The 15,950-nt window shown below is 38.4% G+C and overlaps 1 protein-coding gene across 4 annotated transcripts in view; it reads left to right on the top strand.

The window, feature by feature from the left end:
• LOC104125201 (dipeptidase 2) overlaps positions 1 to 13,198 on the top strand; it is a 16,519-nt gene extending 3,321 nt beyond the window's left edge. For 2 of the 4 annotated variants that reach the window (XM_009637617.2, XM_035893119.1), the window contains exons 2-11: positions 4,233 to 4,513; positions 5,217 to 5,343; positions 5,831 to 5,960; positions 6,293 to 6,434; positions 7,325 to 7,394; positions 7,887 to 8,063; positions 8,585 to 8,672; positions 9,164 to 9,239; positions 10,733 to 10,868; positions 12,031 to 13,198. In XM_009637617.2, coding sequence (XP_009635912.1) covers positions 4,383 to 4,513; positions 5,217 to 5,343; positions 5,831 to 5,960; positions 6,293 to 6,434; positions 7,325 to 7,394; positions 7,887 to 8,063; positions 8,585 to 8,672; positions 9,164 to 9,239; positions 10,733 to 10,868; positions 12,031 to 12,225 — 1,272 coding nt within the window. In that variant the 5' untranslated portion in view covers positions 4,233 to 4,382 and the 3' untranslated portion in view covers positions 12,226 to 13,198. Of the gene's footprint in view, positions 1 to 4,232; positions 4,514 to 5,216; positions 5,344 to 5,830; positions 5,961 to 6,292; positions 6,435 to 7,324; positions 7,395 to 7,886; positions 8,064 to 8,584; positions 8,673 to 9,163; positions 9,240 to 10,732; positions 10,869 to 12,030 lie in introns of those variants that run through there. The other 2 variants (XM_035893121.1, XM_035893120.1) reach the window with 2 other exon arrangements.
• Positions 13,199 to 15,950: the final 2,752 nt, after the last annotated feature.

The raw sequence follows: 15,950 nt of genomic DNA, 5'->3' as shown, positions 1-15,950 counted from the left end.
GGGGGGATATGAACCTTCTTCATTTTTCAGGATATGTTACTATCTCTTGAGCTGTGAGCTCTATTTTATTGCACTTTATATATTTGATTGGGGTCAACAATTCAATGAATTCGAGTATTAACATAATGGCTGTCATGAAGTTTTTTAGCAAAGAATAAGATGGAGAATAAGGACTTCAAATGGGATGAAAGGAATGCCATTCCTAACTGAGATTTGCTGCACTTAAATAGCAGCTGTTTACTGAACCTTCTGCACTGAGGTCTGGCCTGCCTGCTGGAAAGGAGAAGAGGGGCCAGGCAGCTTGCACATACTTCCCAAGATGGTAAATGACAGAAGCAGGCAGAAAGACTTTCCTTTCTTACTGTGAAACTTTCCATTAAAATGTATCTATTTTAAAAGAGCAAACACCCCTTGTTGCATCCTTATATGGCAGATATGGCCATCCTGCTTCGTTATAGCTCTGTCCTCCCTGATGTGGGAACGCTCAGGGTAATGTACGCTTTCTCAGCATTCATATTTTATTGATAGTAACTTCCTAGCTGTCCATGAAGAGCTTGGAGAATGTAAACCAATGGTAGAAGCTAACTAGTGTGAAGTAGTAAAGCTTTATTTCTGTAACGTGTGTCTGCAAAGACTCACTCTGTGCCTGTTGCAGCTCTCCAGGGACAGTCATTGTTTATTCTGGGCTGTGGGCTGTTGGCTTTTCTAAGCTTGATGCCCGAAGATTGCTGTGCTTATCCTGTGTGCAGAGATATGGTGGGCATGAAAAGCAGTTATGCTCTCAGTGAGAGATGCAAAGGTAGATATGGAAAGAGACGTTTTGGCTCTGAAGTGTAATGTGGAAGAAGAGATAGAGCTGCATTTTGCACCTCCCTCCTTATCTCTTCCACACTATGTGTCTCTGTATGTTACAAGCCTGTGAGGAGTGGAGCTGAAAGTAAGAAGAAAGTTTTGTCTTTTTGCCCACTGTCCCTGTAGTGTTACACATATTTCTTTGGGACAGACTTGTGGTCTGTGGGAGACTCAGCTGTGGTGCCTAACTCAGACCTGAAGAGATATATTTCAGTTCCTGGAGCATCATCATGAGACTGCCTCTAGGTTTGTCCCGTGGGGACTAATAGTGTGCTTTGCTTTGTGAACCCCAGGGCTGGGAGAGAGCAGCTTCTCAGGAGAAGTAGCAGGCTTTTGGGCCTGCATATTCCCCCTGCATAGTACCTTCCAATTTTCTCCATGAGGTTAATCAAAATAAATCAACTGTAAGCAAACCGCTGCGGTTTTAAATGCATGTAGGATTCTGTTTATCTTTTCTTTTTGGAACGTACCCTCTTGCATAAATGGATTTTATTGAAAACAAATAAGAGAAGGAAATCAAACACCACTTTGTAGACTCACAACATGTATTTTGAACATGGATTTCACTGTACCTAGATATAATGTGTAAGTCCAAGTATCTTTGACCCGCCTAATTTTTTCCCAAATATGTAATTATAAATATTCGATTTCTTTGAGTAAAAGTAATAACAGAGGTCAACTTGTTCAGTATTGATGCATCACAGTTGTTTCCAATAACAATTCAAATATTTTTCTGCTAAAGGCAGTATTACAAAAAAATTGATGGAGAATTACCCTCCCAATAAACTTTTCCCTGTATACAAATACAAAGCTGTGGTAATGTATAAAAGCAGTCCAATCAGTCAATGTGGGAAGAACGCAGAAGGTTCCCTTGGTTATTGTGCAGACATGAGAGGCATAAGGGCTTCTTCCATCAGGTATGAATCCTGGACAAATTAAAGTGTTACCAGGGTGTCAGCTGTGCTCTGGTGAAGGACAGTCTGAGAATATCATCCCAGTCTTGGAAAGTCTGGTCTTTGGTCTGACCCCGGGGGAAGTATTTGGGCCTGCAGGGAACCATTCCCGTGAGAAAAGCCAGATGTGTAGACTTAAGATGTAAATTGATTCCCATATTGTCCTAAAGGCCTAGCCAAAACCTCTTAAGTTTTGTACACATGGGAAGAAACTTGGAGTCAATCACTTCTGTTATGTTTGTTAATGAATGAGAACATAGGCTGTTAAGCATACTCGAAGGACGAAACCATTTCTAGAGTGCTTTCCTCTGTGTAGCTTAGGTCTCCGTACTTCACAAATACTCTCTATGCCATTCCTTACATTATGTTTTCTTGTAGGAAACATTAAGAAGTGAGGATTATTAATTTTCTTTAGATAGTGCCCCAGCTCTCCTGGTATCATATTTATATTGGATCTTCATTTGTGCCTGCGTACTACTGTGTTTATTCAGCTGTCCTAGAGCTTCTTTCGGAGGCTACTTCAGGGCTGATTTTAAACCTGCTTCTCTGTCTATGCTCCCTTTTGTAGAAGCTTGTATGTTCCCATTGTTCACAAGTACTTCCTGCCGGATTGTCCTACAATTTAATGCATTCCCAAATCTTGTGAAACAGAGGAGGCGCAACACAGTTTCTCAAACGAGGAACCTTAGGAATTTTTGTAAAAGTTAAAGGATTTTTTTACAATAGCAGTTTGCACCTTTCTAAACCCAAGTTGTGAGGTCATTTCTTAATTATTTTTTTAAAAACTTACATTATTTTGATTTAAAGATAAAATACATGCAAAAATGGATTTTTATTTTAAAACATCTTAATTGCAAGCTTAATTAAACTTATACTGGCTTATTAAAAGTAATTCCTTTACAAACATGTTTAAATTTCATCAGGCATTGGCAGGGCACATAAGCCAGTTAACTTTTCCTTTGATTTACACTCTACATATTGCAGGTGACAAGAAAACGGTTTAATATATAGGCTGGAAATATAAGAATCTTAATAATATGATTTTCACTGTGCTGCTTTTCAATATCCTGGTTACAGGCCTACTCTTATTTTGGTTTATAGAATAAAAATGTTCTAGTAAGGGAAAGAAAGAAATGTGTTTAGAACAGGATGCCATCGACAGGTAATCTCCTTAGCGTGACTGGAATTTGTTTACAATGCCACTGCCACCCATGGATCTCCCTTGAGATATCTGTGACATTGCTGATGAATATGTGGGTTTATATCAGGAAACCATTTCCTGGGTTTATGTTCACATCCTGTTGCTTTAGAAAATTTGCTTAAAGAGAAGCAAAGCATGCAGGCAGGTGAATTGCCTTGTAATTGTATGATATCTTGGATATTTGCTATTTGTTTTTATCTCTGCAGACAAGGAATACATAAAACCAACTTCCAGTAAAACAGTAAAACCAGTAAAAACAAATGTTTGTGCTGCCAGAAAAAAGTTTAGAAATGTAAACTTGAGTGACTCAGTGGAAAACAAATGAAAAGTCAACATTTTTTTGTTGTCTTTTGGAAAAAATTGAGCATTGGCTCTGCAATATTAGAATTCTAGCCAAACTGATTTGATTTGAAAGAATTCACAGGGTATGTGCATCCAATTAGAATGTCACTCCAATGAAAGAAGGAGGTGACTGCTCCTCAGCTTTATAGGTAATGCTGCTAGTAACCCTGAATGTGGGGGTAAAAAAAACCCCAAACTTTTCCCTGCAAAGGTATTTTCACTTCCTAGCAGATCTTATATTTACTTTACATAGAACAGAAGGTATTTCTAATCTGTTTGTAAAAATGCTTTTTGACGGACACCTGAAAGGCTGTTGCCCAAGTGTTTTGAGTACTATCTTTTTAAAAAGAGCAAGGGGTGCTTGGATTACTCTTGAAGTTGTTGCCATACCCATTTCCTCATGGAAATAAAGTGACCCTTTCAAGTTTGGTACATATTATCCTTGCTAAGGTATGGAAAAGTGTTAGATTTCAGTAGCTTTCCTCTGAAAATCCTCTGACATGTTGTGTGCTTTAACAATACAATTTGCTCAGAAGCAGCTCGTTTCTCAAATTTCCCCAAAACAGTTTCACTGTTCATTTCAGTGTGAGGTTTCCCAGACAGTGAGAACAAACCATGAGAAAACTACCTTGTTACACTGTTTTGGGAGCTGCTTTTTGGGAGGTGTGATTCAGGGTCCATCAGGCTCACCCTGCCAGCTCTGAGGAGTTGATTCCCTTCAGCAGTCAGCTGGTGGCAGCAGCAGAGTTTAAGGAGTGGTTATATGTGCAAAAATACAATAGCCAAAGACCTTAAAATCTTTGGGAGAAGGTAGCTGGTTTAGTTTCCACTGCTACCTTCCCTTCTATTTAATATTCTCTTTCTTTCTTTCTTTCCTCCTGCAGAATTCACCCCAGCCTCACCAGAAGTAGAGGCATTTCAGCTCTGCCTATACTATTAAGACTACAATCTCCACAGAAAGGAAGTTTTGCTGTTCCATTGTCATCAGTGAATAATTGTGGTATCTCTTTGCTCTGAAAAACTGGAAAATAGAAATGAAGATAAATACAATGAAGTTGTTGATGTGGCTGTTGATGTTCTTTTCTGGTACTGTGCCATTCAGCTATGAGAAATCAATGAGAGACCGAGCTATCAAACTGATGCAAGATGCACGTTTAATCGATGGGTATATAAAATACGTTCAATTAAGTCCTCTTTGTGAATCTTGACAAGTGAGGAGGAAATGCTAAAAGTGTGTTTGGATCAGTAGAGATATAGGCTGTTAGTAGCACATAGCAGCTAGTTACTGTTGCAGTGATTTATTGGGAAGGAATTTTGGTTCAGAGGGTACTTACTATAGGATCAGGTTATTCTAAATACATTTGTGATTTTCTGGTCAGGTTTTGCCACTTAATTATTGTTTCCCTTTACATAAAATTTTTGTCTCCTTCCCGTAATTTAATGGCATCTTTCATTAGCAATGAATTCTGTGCATAGCTAGAAAGCAGGCTTCACACCGTGAAAGGGTACCCTTACAACTTGAAGGAATGATGTCTGTGGTGAGTGTATTTTGACCTGGGAACACAAACACTGATTGTTCTAGCACAGGCAGCACTGGTTATTCTACCACAAGTACTTGTTTCTAAGGAGAAAAATAGATACAGAAACACAATAGCTGTAAAAACGGGAGAAGCAAAAAAAGTTTCTTGCTGTCCTAATTAAAAAAATAAAGTTTGTTTGCGAAAGAAGGGAGACTTTTAAGTGTATGTTACTGCAAAGATTATTGCAATTAATGGTCTAAGGGACTACGAACAGTGGAAGAAACTACGTTTGGGTTAGAAGGGGAAAAATTTATTTCTATTACAAGCCCTATTTGTTTTCAATTCTAGCCACAATGACTTTGTACTGCGGCTAAGAATATTTTACAAAAATAGACTCAGTGGAGTCAACTTAAGAGAACTCAACAACACCCACACAAACCTTGCAAAACTTCAGGCTGGTTATGTGGGAGCTCAGGTATGTACTGCCATGGTTGTGAGTCTGAGAATATATTTTTGCATTTGCCTCCCTCCCAATCACAAAAGTACTCCTGGCCTTGGTTTTGGCTCTTCCTGTTGAAAAAGAAAAAAACAATGAAACTGAAAAGTCTCAGATGCTTTTCCATAGCATTTGTGTTTCAAAAGTTTGTATTTTATAATCCAGGTATCCTTAACCAAAACAGTAGCATTTGTTTTATGATAAATAAATCAAAATGAACTTACATCCACTTTCCTGCGTGTACTGTGGAGTAGCTGAGTGTGTCAGGAGGCTTTAATCATGTCTGGAGCAGATGCTCTTGCCTTGCATCATAACTCTTCCTTTGGGGGGAAAAACTACAGTTGCAACTCCCTTGTAAACCGTAGGAAATTATCTTGATCTGTGCTCATGAACTTCACTATTAGCAAATTAAAGTTTCCAAGCTGAAACAGAAGTTACCTAGTTTACTTGTCAATGTCTCTTTCAGTTTTGGTCAGTGTATGTTCTTTGCAGCGCTCAGAACAAGGATGCTGTGCGTCTGACCTTAGAGCAAATTGATGTTGTCAAGAGGATGTGTAGCAGCTATGAAGAGCTTGAACTTGTGACAACTTCCCAAGGTTATGCTCTTTCTTGTAACAATTTTTTCAAATGGGATTGCAGGAGGTATGTGCAAAAGAGAGAGAGCTGCAAGCAAGCAAGTTATCCTGGTTTAAAGAGTAATTTTAACTTCAGTTTTTCCATTGAACCACAATAACTGACTCTATGCACAGTTGTGGCCCACTGAAGTCATGAGAAAATTTGCCATATAAACATGCACTAGTATAAGCTCCTGTTCTAGGAAAATGTCAGTATTATTGCTTGCAATTTACAGCAACAATTGTTGCTCAGTAGAGCTGGTTTCTTATCTGTCACGAAACTACTTTGAAATTGGCTTCCTTTGTTGTTCCAGGCATCTCTGACAGTAGAAGGATCGCGTGTTTGATTGGAATAGAAGGTGGTCACTCCATTGATGCTAGTTTGGCAACACTGAGGATGTATTATGACCTGGGTGTTCGTTACATGACTTTAACACATTCCTGCAATACACCTTGGTAACTAATGTGCATGTTCTTGTGTGACTGTCTAATGCAAAGAGGTGGCATCTCCAAGATGGGGAAAATACAGATTCAAACACAGAGTTCACCTGTGAAAGACTCTGAACCAAGTCAAGGATGATAGGTTTTTGGTGTAAATCACTTGCCATGTATCAGTCGGGAGACCGAAGGATCTGTTATGTAGTGCTTGTTATGCTGACAGTTTGGGAACTTTTAAACTTTGTTAACAACACAAAGATGGTAAAACTGTTATCCCTTTGCTTTATTAGGAAAGTTACATGGGGCGAAACAGGCCAAAAAAAAAAGTTCTAAAAATGCAGATGATGTAGATAAAAGAGGGTAAATGCTATGTAAGAACTCAGTAGTCAGCAGGTTTCAACGTTGTCCTCTCTGCCTAGCTCAAAAGTGCAGGTCCTATATGCAGTTACGGAGATCAGTACTTAGTTCCTGTATCACAATATTAGCACCTATTCCTTGCTGGATTGACAAAATTCCTTCTTGTACTAACTTGGAAAGGGGAATTGTGTGCAGAGTGGGCTGAAAAGCAGGCTTTCTGGCTAGCAGGTACACTGATGTTTCAGTGTATCTTTGTTTTCTGATGAAGGTTTATCTAAACAGAAAATTTCTGACAAGCATCTCTTTGCTTGTCTTGCATTGCTTCACAAACATACAACAGTCCTGAACCTGAAGGCATAATGTCCAGAAAACAGTTATGAACATGAAAAACACTGTGTGAACAAGATAGGTGTTACGTAGCTCATTATCCCTACATTTGGCTATGTGACATGGTCATGGTTTTTATTGTGTGTAGCATAAGAAGTTCCAGCTGCTGATACTGTTGTCTTCAGAATAATAAATGTTTCTCCTCCCTCACTCACCTTTTTAAGGTCTGAATCATCTTCCAAAGGAATACACAACTTTTATCCTACTGTTACTGGTCTGACTGCATTTGGCCAAGTAAGGATCTCTTTCAAATGCTAATCTAAGCAATCTCTCATGCAACTAACAACTCCTGGCCTTATCTTTTCAAAAGAAACTTGTCATTAAAAATTAATTACTGGAAGTTCTTGATAGGAGGTGATCAGGGTTTAGTCAAACCAAATTCCCTGTAATATTCCTTAGGGTAAAAGAAGCATTAGATTTATTTATAACAATTGCTTTAATACAGTTCAGATGTATGAATCAATATGTGGAAGTAGTGGGATGTGAATAACAGTTCAAATGGCTTATTTTAGATTGACTAAGTTTTGAGCCTGTGGTGGTATGCTAGTTAATTGTGAGTGAATAATTTACTATTAAATTAATAGGTAAATAGAAACCCATACAGGCACACCATGTTTATGACTAGCTGACAGTTGCAGAATTTATTTATCTGTTTACATATATCAGCTAAATGGTTTCCTTTAAGGAAACTTAACACTGACATTGTTGTCTGTACATCTGTTTTAGGAAGTGGTAAAGGAGATGAATCGCCTGGGTATGCTGATAGATTTATCTCATACTTCACATTCCACAGCAAAAGCTGCACTGAATATCTCAAAAGCACCAGTAATTTTCAGCCATTCCTCAGCATTTTCTATTTGTAATCACTCAAGAAATGTTCCTGATGATATCCTCCAGCAACTGGTGAGCAATATGGTTTTAGTTTTGGTTTTTTGGGGGGGTGATTGGGGGTTTTGTTTTGTTGGGTTTGGTTTGTGTGTGTGTGTGTTTTTTACTTTAATGGCAATGTTTGGCTACCCCGAGGCAAACCTGGGCATTCAAGTAACAGTGTTTACTTTTCACTTTCTCATCTCTGAATTGGGTTTATAAGCAGACCCCTGAGCAGCAAGTTACACAGTCACTTCTGAGACATTTTCTTTGAGTTGTGTTTTGTCTTCAGCTACAAAAATGAAGTGCAAATTCTTTGAAATTCTGCTTGAGTTTGTTTGACATACATAGTCACTGGACTTTTGCTGATTCAAACTATAGGAGAATATAATGAATCCAGGGTAAAGGACAGAGAAGCAAAGCCTTGTGTTGCCATCTGAGCTTTACAGAGTGTTGCTAGGCTCGCTGATGGATGAGGAAGGATCTGTATGAGATGCCGAGGAGGTTTGCCGGACATGCGAGTGTCCACTCATTGCCTGTCTCTTCATATCTTTCAGAAAAAGAACAAGGGAATTATCATGGTGACCTTCAATGCAGATGTACTGGCCTGTGGCAGAAAAGTTGTTAATATTTCTACCCTTGCAGGTTTGAAGTTAATATACTGTAGTTTTTGTGGGTGGCTTCTATGAATTTCCAGGTGTCTGCATCATTTTTGAGATTGTATAAATTATACTTTATTCCCTTCCACACCTTACCCCAGCTCTAGGTATTTTTGGAGCTGATATTCATTAAATAATAACAAGAGGCACAAGGTGTGTAGCTGGAGGATGTGATGCCCCTAAATGGAGCCAATAACCATTAGTCCAAAAGTAGTTGCTACTCTCTGGAAAACATCTTAAACCTTTGTAATTAAGAGTGCAAAACATACATATGTAATGGGTAATGAAAAATCTGTTGTTATATGTGGGCTACTTGTTGGGAATTAAAGTGCTGTGATGATCATGTCTTTTTCCTCATTTGCAGTGTAGCTGTTATTTTGAAGACTGCTGCCTAATGTGCTTAATAACAGACAACCTCTAGTTAAGCATCAGTAAATATCCAGAGTACGGTCAACTTTCTTTGATATTTTCTTTCAGATCATTTTGACCACATAAAGAAAATTGCAGGTTCAGAATCGATAGGAATTGGTGGTGACTATGATGGAGTGGAACGGTCAGTAAAATTGTACATATGTTGACATCTGCTCCTTAAATTATGAAGCTTTTGATTCCTTTTGGGGAAAGAAGGCAGACTAAAAGATCTGTAGCAAGTTGTCTTGTGATAAGTACTAAAACAAGTTTCATGAAAGAGAGGCACACTATTACTTTCTAGTGGGGAAAGACCAAAGTGTTTTGGGGCTGTGAAACCACTCCTGCTTTTAGGGCTTGGGAAGTGTTTGAGGCAAGCAGAGCATGGTGAACAGCCTACAACACAACCTTTCCCGCTCATTCCTGGGCTAGTGTTGTTACAGCACAGGAAATAAATGCAGATTGGGTAGCATTTGCTGGCATAACCCTAAACCTTTTTTTGCTTTTTAGCTTTCTGTTGAATCTTCATCTCCTTTTTTTGGTTTTTTTTTTGGTTTTGTTTTTGTTTTTTTTCCTGGGGTCAGACACACTTGGCTATGAAAGTCACAGTCAGACACACATCTGTAAAGCAGGACCACAAAAACAGTGTGTCAGTTCCCATGAGAGTTAGCTAATCATAGCTCTGAAACTATAATTTCCAAAATAAAAACACGGTTTGCAACAAAAGGACACATTTTAGTGCATGCATTTTCGCAAAGACCGTCAGTTCAATGGGCTGTGGCGTTGTTAAGGTCCTAAGTCCTGGCAGAAAGTAGTGGTGCAGAGTTCTTGAGATATGCTTGTCACCACACCTCCACAGAAAAGAAAAATAACAGAAAATATTAGTTATCTCAAAACAAAGTCAAAGACTCATGGGAATACAATTTAAACCAGCTGTTTAATGCAGAGTTTGCAGCAGCTTACTTCTAATTCCTTTTTATTTGACATAGGTCATATTAGACAGTCTTTTTATCAGACATGGGTCAGCTTTGCTTATTGTAATTTCTTCAGCAGAGGGTTCTGAATAGCTTTCTTTTCACTACCTAAGCTGCTGAACTCAAAGTAATATTATTATTCTATTTGTATTTTCTTTGGAAAAATGACTTTGTAAGAAACAGAGTACACAAAATTGCCTGCAACTCCATAGTCATCATGTGTTTTCAGGTTCCCTTTTGTTCTGTTACACAAGTGGATTGCACCAACTCTTGTCTGTGATGCAGCTGTTTCCTGTTACTCTAAAAAACAGATATAAAGAGTGGATTAATGCATACATTAATTTGCTTTTTTTTCCTTTTGTCTTATTCTAATATCCTCCATGCTGTCATTCTGCCTATCCACAAGTGCATCTTTGTTCCAGAATACACAGTTTTGTTCTGCTAACGGGATCCTCTGTGCAGAAAAAGACTTTCATTGTGTCCCAGTCCTGCTTCTGTTTGTCACTTGAATTCTTAATTATTTTTTCTAACTTCTCAGAGGAAGAACTGGGTCCAAAGTGAGCTTACTCCAAAAGTGAATATGTGCAAAAGACTAATTAAAAATATTTTTCAATGTTGTTTCAGCGATGTGTGTTCAATGTTCTTGTATCACTCTTGCCAACAGTTTCCCTGAGGGATTGGAAGATGTTTCTAAATACCCTTCTCTGATTGAGGAACTTCTTAGCAGAGGATGGAATGAAACTGAACTGAAAGGGGTCTTAAGGGAGAACTTTCTCCGTGTCTTCAGAGAAGTGGAAAATGTAAGATTAAAAACTTGTGCCTTGCTGCTTCTCCCTCACAATGCGAGAGCTATGAGGGGATGTAAGCACTTAATGCAGTAATTCCAAATGCTGGGAAAGAAACCAAGATGGCAAGAGAGTGTTAGCAGAATAAAGGAAAGTGAGAGAGAGTGGACAGAGCTCTTTGGAACTTTTCCTTTCTGTGGTAATGTGATAAGTACACATCACTGGCTTCTAAATAGAATTACTTCATTGTTTGGAGAAACTGCGGATGTACCAGCGTCACAGTCTGGCTGTGTTCAATGGTGCAGTAAGGAATGCTAACTCTTGCAAATAAATTTAATTCTTGTCATGGGATTGGGCTGCTATCCAAAAGGTTCCTACCATGACCAGATCGAAAACAACCCATAAACGTAACAACTAGATCACAATGAGCTTCAAGCATAAATGGTAGAAGCTAACCCAGAAGGATGAGGGAGGAGAAAAGGAGAGAGATTTGTATGAGAGTAAGGACCCCCTAAATGGTAACTTTTTGAGAAGTCTCTCTTGAAACTTGCAAACTGCTTGCCTCCTATTGTTTTTTATTTACCTGGATAAGTAAGTAGCTATTATACACAAAGCCTTATAGACAACATATATTTCACAGGGATCTTTTTTCCAGTGGCCTTTTTGGGGTATGTTAGATGAACAGAAATCAGGGAATTTTGTACTGTTCCAGTTAATCTTCCAAAATATCTACCTAATGCAGAGTTGCACGTCTGGCAGACTGACATTATGAAGAGGTTGAAATTCATCACACCTAACTGGTCTGTGAGATTTAGTAATTTTTTTCTTTCTAAATTAGAGATGTTTGAAACTCTGTCTTGAGACTGTGAGCTGACTTAGGGAAGAAAGCTCATGAGTTTGTTAAAGGTTTTCCAGCATCCACATGTGGAGGGAGCCAAGACAAAGAACAGCCAGATCTGTGACTCTTGCCTGTAATGTATCTGTACTGAATTCTGGGAAGTGTTTCATAGGAATGCAAACATTGGGATAATGTTGTTTATTTCCTCACATTCAGATGTGATTTTGCAGCACAGTTTGAGTTGGTTCACTTCAAATAGCATTGATTTTGCTAGCTGCATAAAGTTATTTGCTGTTGTGCCAGTCTGGCTTTCAGGGACAACCTTTTGAATTTTTCTAGGTGCGGAACCTTAACAGGCTGATGGACGCAGGTGAAAATGAACTTCCACAAGAAGTAGTACAAAATTCCTGTCGCCTAGACCTGCGTAATCATCAGCTTCAGACAGCCAGGTCCTTTGGATTTCCTTCTGTGGCACAACCTTTTAGTCTGACACTTGTAATTGTATCATATTTAATACTGTATTATGAATCATAAGACCTTTGGAGTCTAGAGAGAGAGAGAGAGATGGAGTAATCTGTAATGCAACTACTTATCTTTTTTGGATTTTGTTAATGTAAAGCTATGCTAAATTTTTTTATATAACTTCTGCAAGTTCACCTGCATACTTGGGAGTTAACATAGATTTTAAATGTTGTAGCAAAAGCATTTAGAATTTGAAGTGATAAATTCCGTGTCATCTTGGCTAAACCAGGACAAACATTGTTAATGCAAAGTATTCACATCTCATGAACAAATTCTCTAATACATGACACATGGTTTTGGTACCCATATTGTGGCACTTGGTATAAATACTGGAGTCCAGAACCAGCAGTTCCACTAAGGAACTAGAGAATATGATTAAGACAGCTGTGCTGAGATGTTTTCAGCTATTACTTCTTGTTAAATCATACAACTTTCACCATCAGTTGATCGCTTAGTTAGATAGTCAGAGAAGACCACCACCCTGGTATATGTAGAAGAGTGCTGTGGTTTTTGCTTGGTTTTTGTTTTGGTTTGTTTTTTTTAAGAAAAGATGGATGACCTGCCTATTTCAATTCTGATTTCATGCCTACTGCTAGCTTTAGGGATCCATCCTGCAGTACAAAACTCTTATTTTTGAACCCTGACCAGGACAGTGGGAAACTGGAGAGTTACTGAAGGGTGGGGGTAGGTGTCTTGCATTCAGGTACAGGTGACCAGGCAATGTTGTAGATATTTTTCTATAATTTGGGGACTGCTGTTTGCTGCATGCTCATGAAGCTCGGTGCAAGAATAAGCAGGAATTCTGCCTACTGAGAGGGTGAGATCTTGTCCTGGTATTTTTATTGTAGTCTGAACAGTAGAAAATGAGTGTTTAAATGAAAATGTTGTAAGAATGCTCTACAGCTTTGTGGAAATCTTTTTCACATTTAAACAATGATCCTTATCAATAATGAGTTTTGTTATTTTTATTCTAGCTGGCTAAAATCAGACCATTGTCAAAGGATGCATAGGCATGAGATTAGAAAGAAATCTTTTTATTATAAATCTTCTGCTGTTTCAGCCTTTGGCAAACATACAAGAACACACAAGGTATATGAGGTTAGAAGCTACTGTTACACAGAAGAGCACATATTGCGAGAGGCCTGTTCTTGGTAGGCTAATATGGCTCAAACCTGGAATTTTAATCAAATATCCTGAGATTCATGACGAAATTTTAAGACGGCAGCGCTACATCTTTGTAGGGTCATTTCCCAGTGCTTGCTGGTAAATGCCTTCTCATGATACTTGCTGTTAATTGTGATTTTTAACTCATTGTATGTGCTTTTATTTACTGATATGAAATGTACAGATTTAGCCTTGGTATAGAATAAAAGAGAAGTCTTGTAATTGATCTAAGGACAGCATCTGTAAACACACAAAGTATTTAACAACTGAAAGACAAGGCTAAGCATGAACAGAACGGAAAGAGCAAGACAGTTGTTTTCTAGACTTACTTGAGATTGTTCCTACTATCCATTTCTGCATTCCATGTCCAAGTAGGGTTTATGGAGGAAGACTGTTCTTTTATTGCTTCAAAATGAAGCTTCTTTCATTCTCCTGATAAGGTGGTCTCCTTGAGAAGTATGTTCTGAATATACTACGGTCACTTACTGAATTCTTTAGAAATCATGTTGAATAATCAAGTTGCATACAAGTCAAGTTTTTAAGAACAGTTTCTCAATAAATGCTGATCCTGGTTATACATCTAAAATGGGGGAATTACTGCACTGACTCAGAAGTCTTGCCTTCCCGATACTGCTTGACTGGCATCAGAACTTGTTTTACTGGTAAAATGATTCATTCAATAGGGAAAATATTTACTTTCCATCAGTACTTCTGCTAATAAGCCGTTGGAAAATTGCCGTCCATGGTCTCTTTTCACAGAATTAGTGCTGTGATAGTAACTTCATTACATATTTGAAATGCAAGATTCTTCCTTATTCCTTCCAGACTTTTTCTTTCCACTGTGTCATCCATTTCCTGTCTGCTGATTTCAACTTTTTTGCCCATACTACAGCATGGATTAAAAATATATTCCTTTTCTTAAAGATATGGATAATAGTTTTATATGGCTGATTCCACCGTACTATAGACATTTGTAGTTTATTTTGCTCTTTTATCTATAGTGTATCGCACTTGTTTGACTACTTTGTGCAACGAGTAATTTGTAACCTTGTGGCAAAACATATACATGAAATTTAAATAAAATGTTGTTTGAAATTGTGTATAGATACTGGTGTAATCTCACAAAACAATGTAAATGTTCAGAATTCCGGGAAACCCTGAAAGAACCATGCAATTCTGCTGCAGAAGGCAGGCTAGGGTATCCCAAGGGATCTGCGTCCTCTCTTCACAGGGAAGGTAGCCTCCCCCATAGCAGGCAGGAGAAAGTCAGGCAGGTTTAACCCTAGAGCATCCTGGATGCAGGCAGTCAGCCTCATCGTCAATCAGAATCCACCTAACCTGTAGAGAAGTCTGAGCAAGAATGCCATTCCCTATGAAAAGGGAGTGTGGATGACTCGGTCATTGCAGTGAGTCCATGATGACAGTGTTACCTGCAGCAAATCACTTGGTCAAGCAAGTCAAGCCATAGAGAACAAGGCTTTTGGGGAACTAGACAGGTTGCCTGCACCAAGGTTAGGAAAACATCTACTTCACAGCATTTCTCACACATGTATGATGATCTAGCAGTTCCTTTTTCCATTACTAGTTACAGTGTTAATTCAGAACGCTTCAAATAAACTGCTTCTGTGAAACCAACATCAGAGTGCAAAATCATGAAGCCAGAAATGGAATCTTGTGCATTGTGCAATGATTATGTACATAGTATCTAGCTTATCTAACAGAGGCAGTTAGTTTATTTTTCTTAAACGATCAATATCACACAGCTTGAAACATGGTAGAAAGGCATCTCATTAGAATTCCATTTCAAAAGTAAAATCATGTAAGATATGGCTGTGGCTGCTGTCAGAAAAACTATAGTGACCCTTCAGTCTGAGTGCTAGTATCTCCAGTCGTACTGACAGCAGCTTGTAGTAGTAGTCACAACACTGCATTTCCAACAGCTCAAGCATAAAATGATTACACTCTGATTTCTGCCTCCCAATGGAGAGGATTATTCATCCTGAAATTGAATGCCTTTGCACTGCACCAATTAATAAGAGTAATTTGCATTGGTAATTTGAAATGCATGCTAGCTCAACTGACAGATTCTATTATGGCTAGTGGTATCAGTGAAGTATCAGATATAACTGAGATACCAACTTTGTAATAAGCTTTGTTGGCTGCCAGATGGAAGAATGCAAGTCATTGTTTACTTCTAAATAATGAGTAGTGCTAACATGAATTCTGAAATTAGTTACTACTATTTCTGTAAATCTCAGAATCGATGTACTATGTAGTACTATGTACTACTTCAGTACTTTAGGTTGCTTGTCTAAATAAGACCCAATCTTCAAGGTACCTTTAACAATCCAAGGCTCATGCTTTCACATGCGTTCTATGAACAGCCAAAAACTATAGACATACTGATGCAGACTAGTGATTTGATTCTAAAACGTTGATGACAACACCCTTCCTCCAGTACTGTCCTCTTCCAGACTAATGGGCTGTGGCATCCACAAAAAGAAACAACTTCAGTTCTCACTTGTCTCATCTGGGTAAGGGGTGGTGCTAGAAACCAAGCCTAAAAAGTCTAT

This window comes from Egretta garzetta, unplaced genomic scaffold (assembly GCF_000687185.1).
Source record: "Egretta garzetta isolate BGI_Z169 unplaced genomic scaffold, ASM68718v1 scaffold314, whole genome shotgun sequence".
Classification (NCBI taxonomy): domain Eukaryota; kingdom Metazoa; phylum Chordata; class Aves; order Pelecaniformes; family Ardeidae; genus Egretta; species Egretta garzetta.
This window is presented reverse-complemented; position numbering and strand designations above follow the sequence as displayed.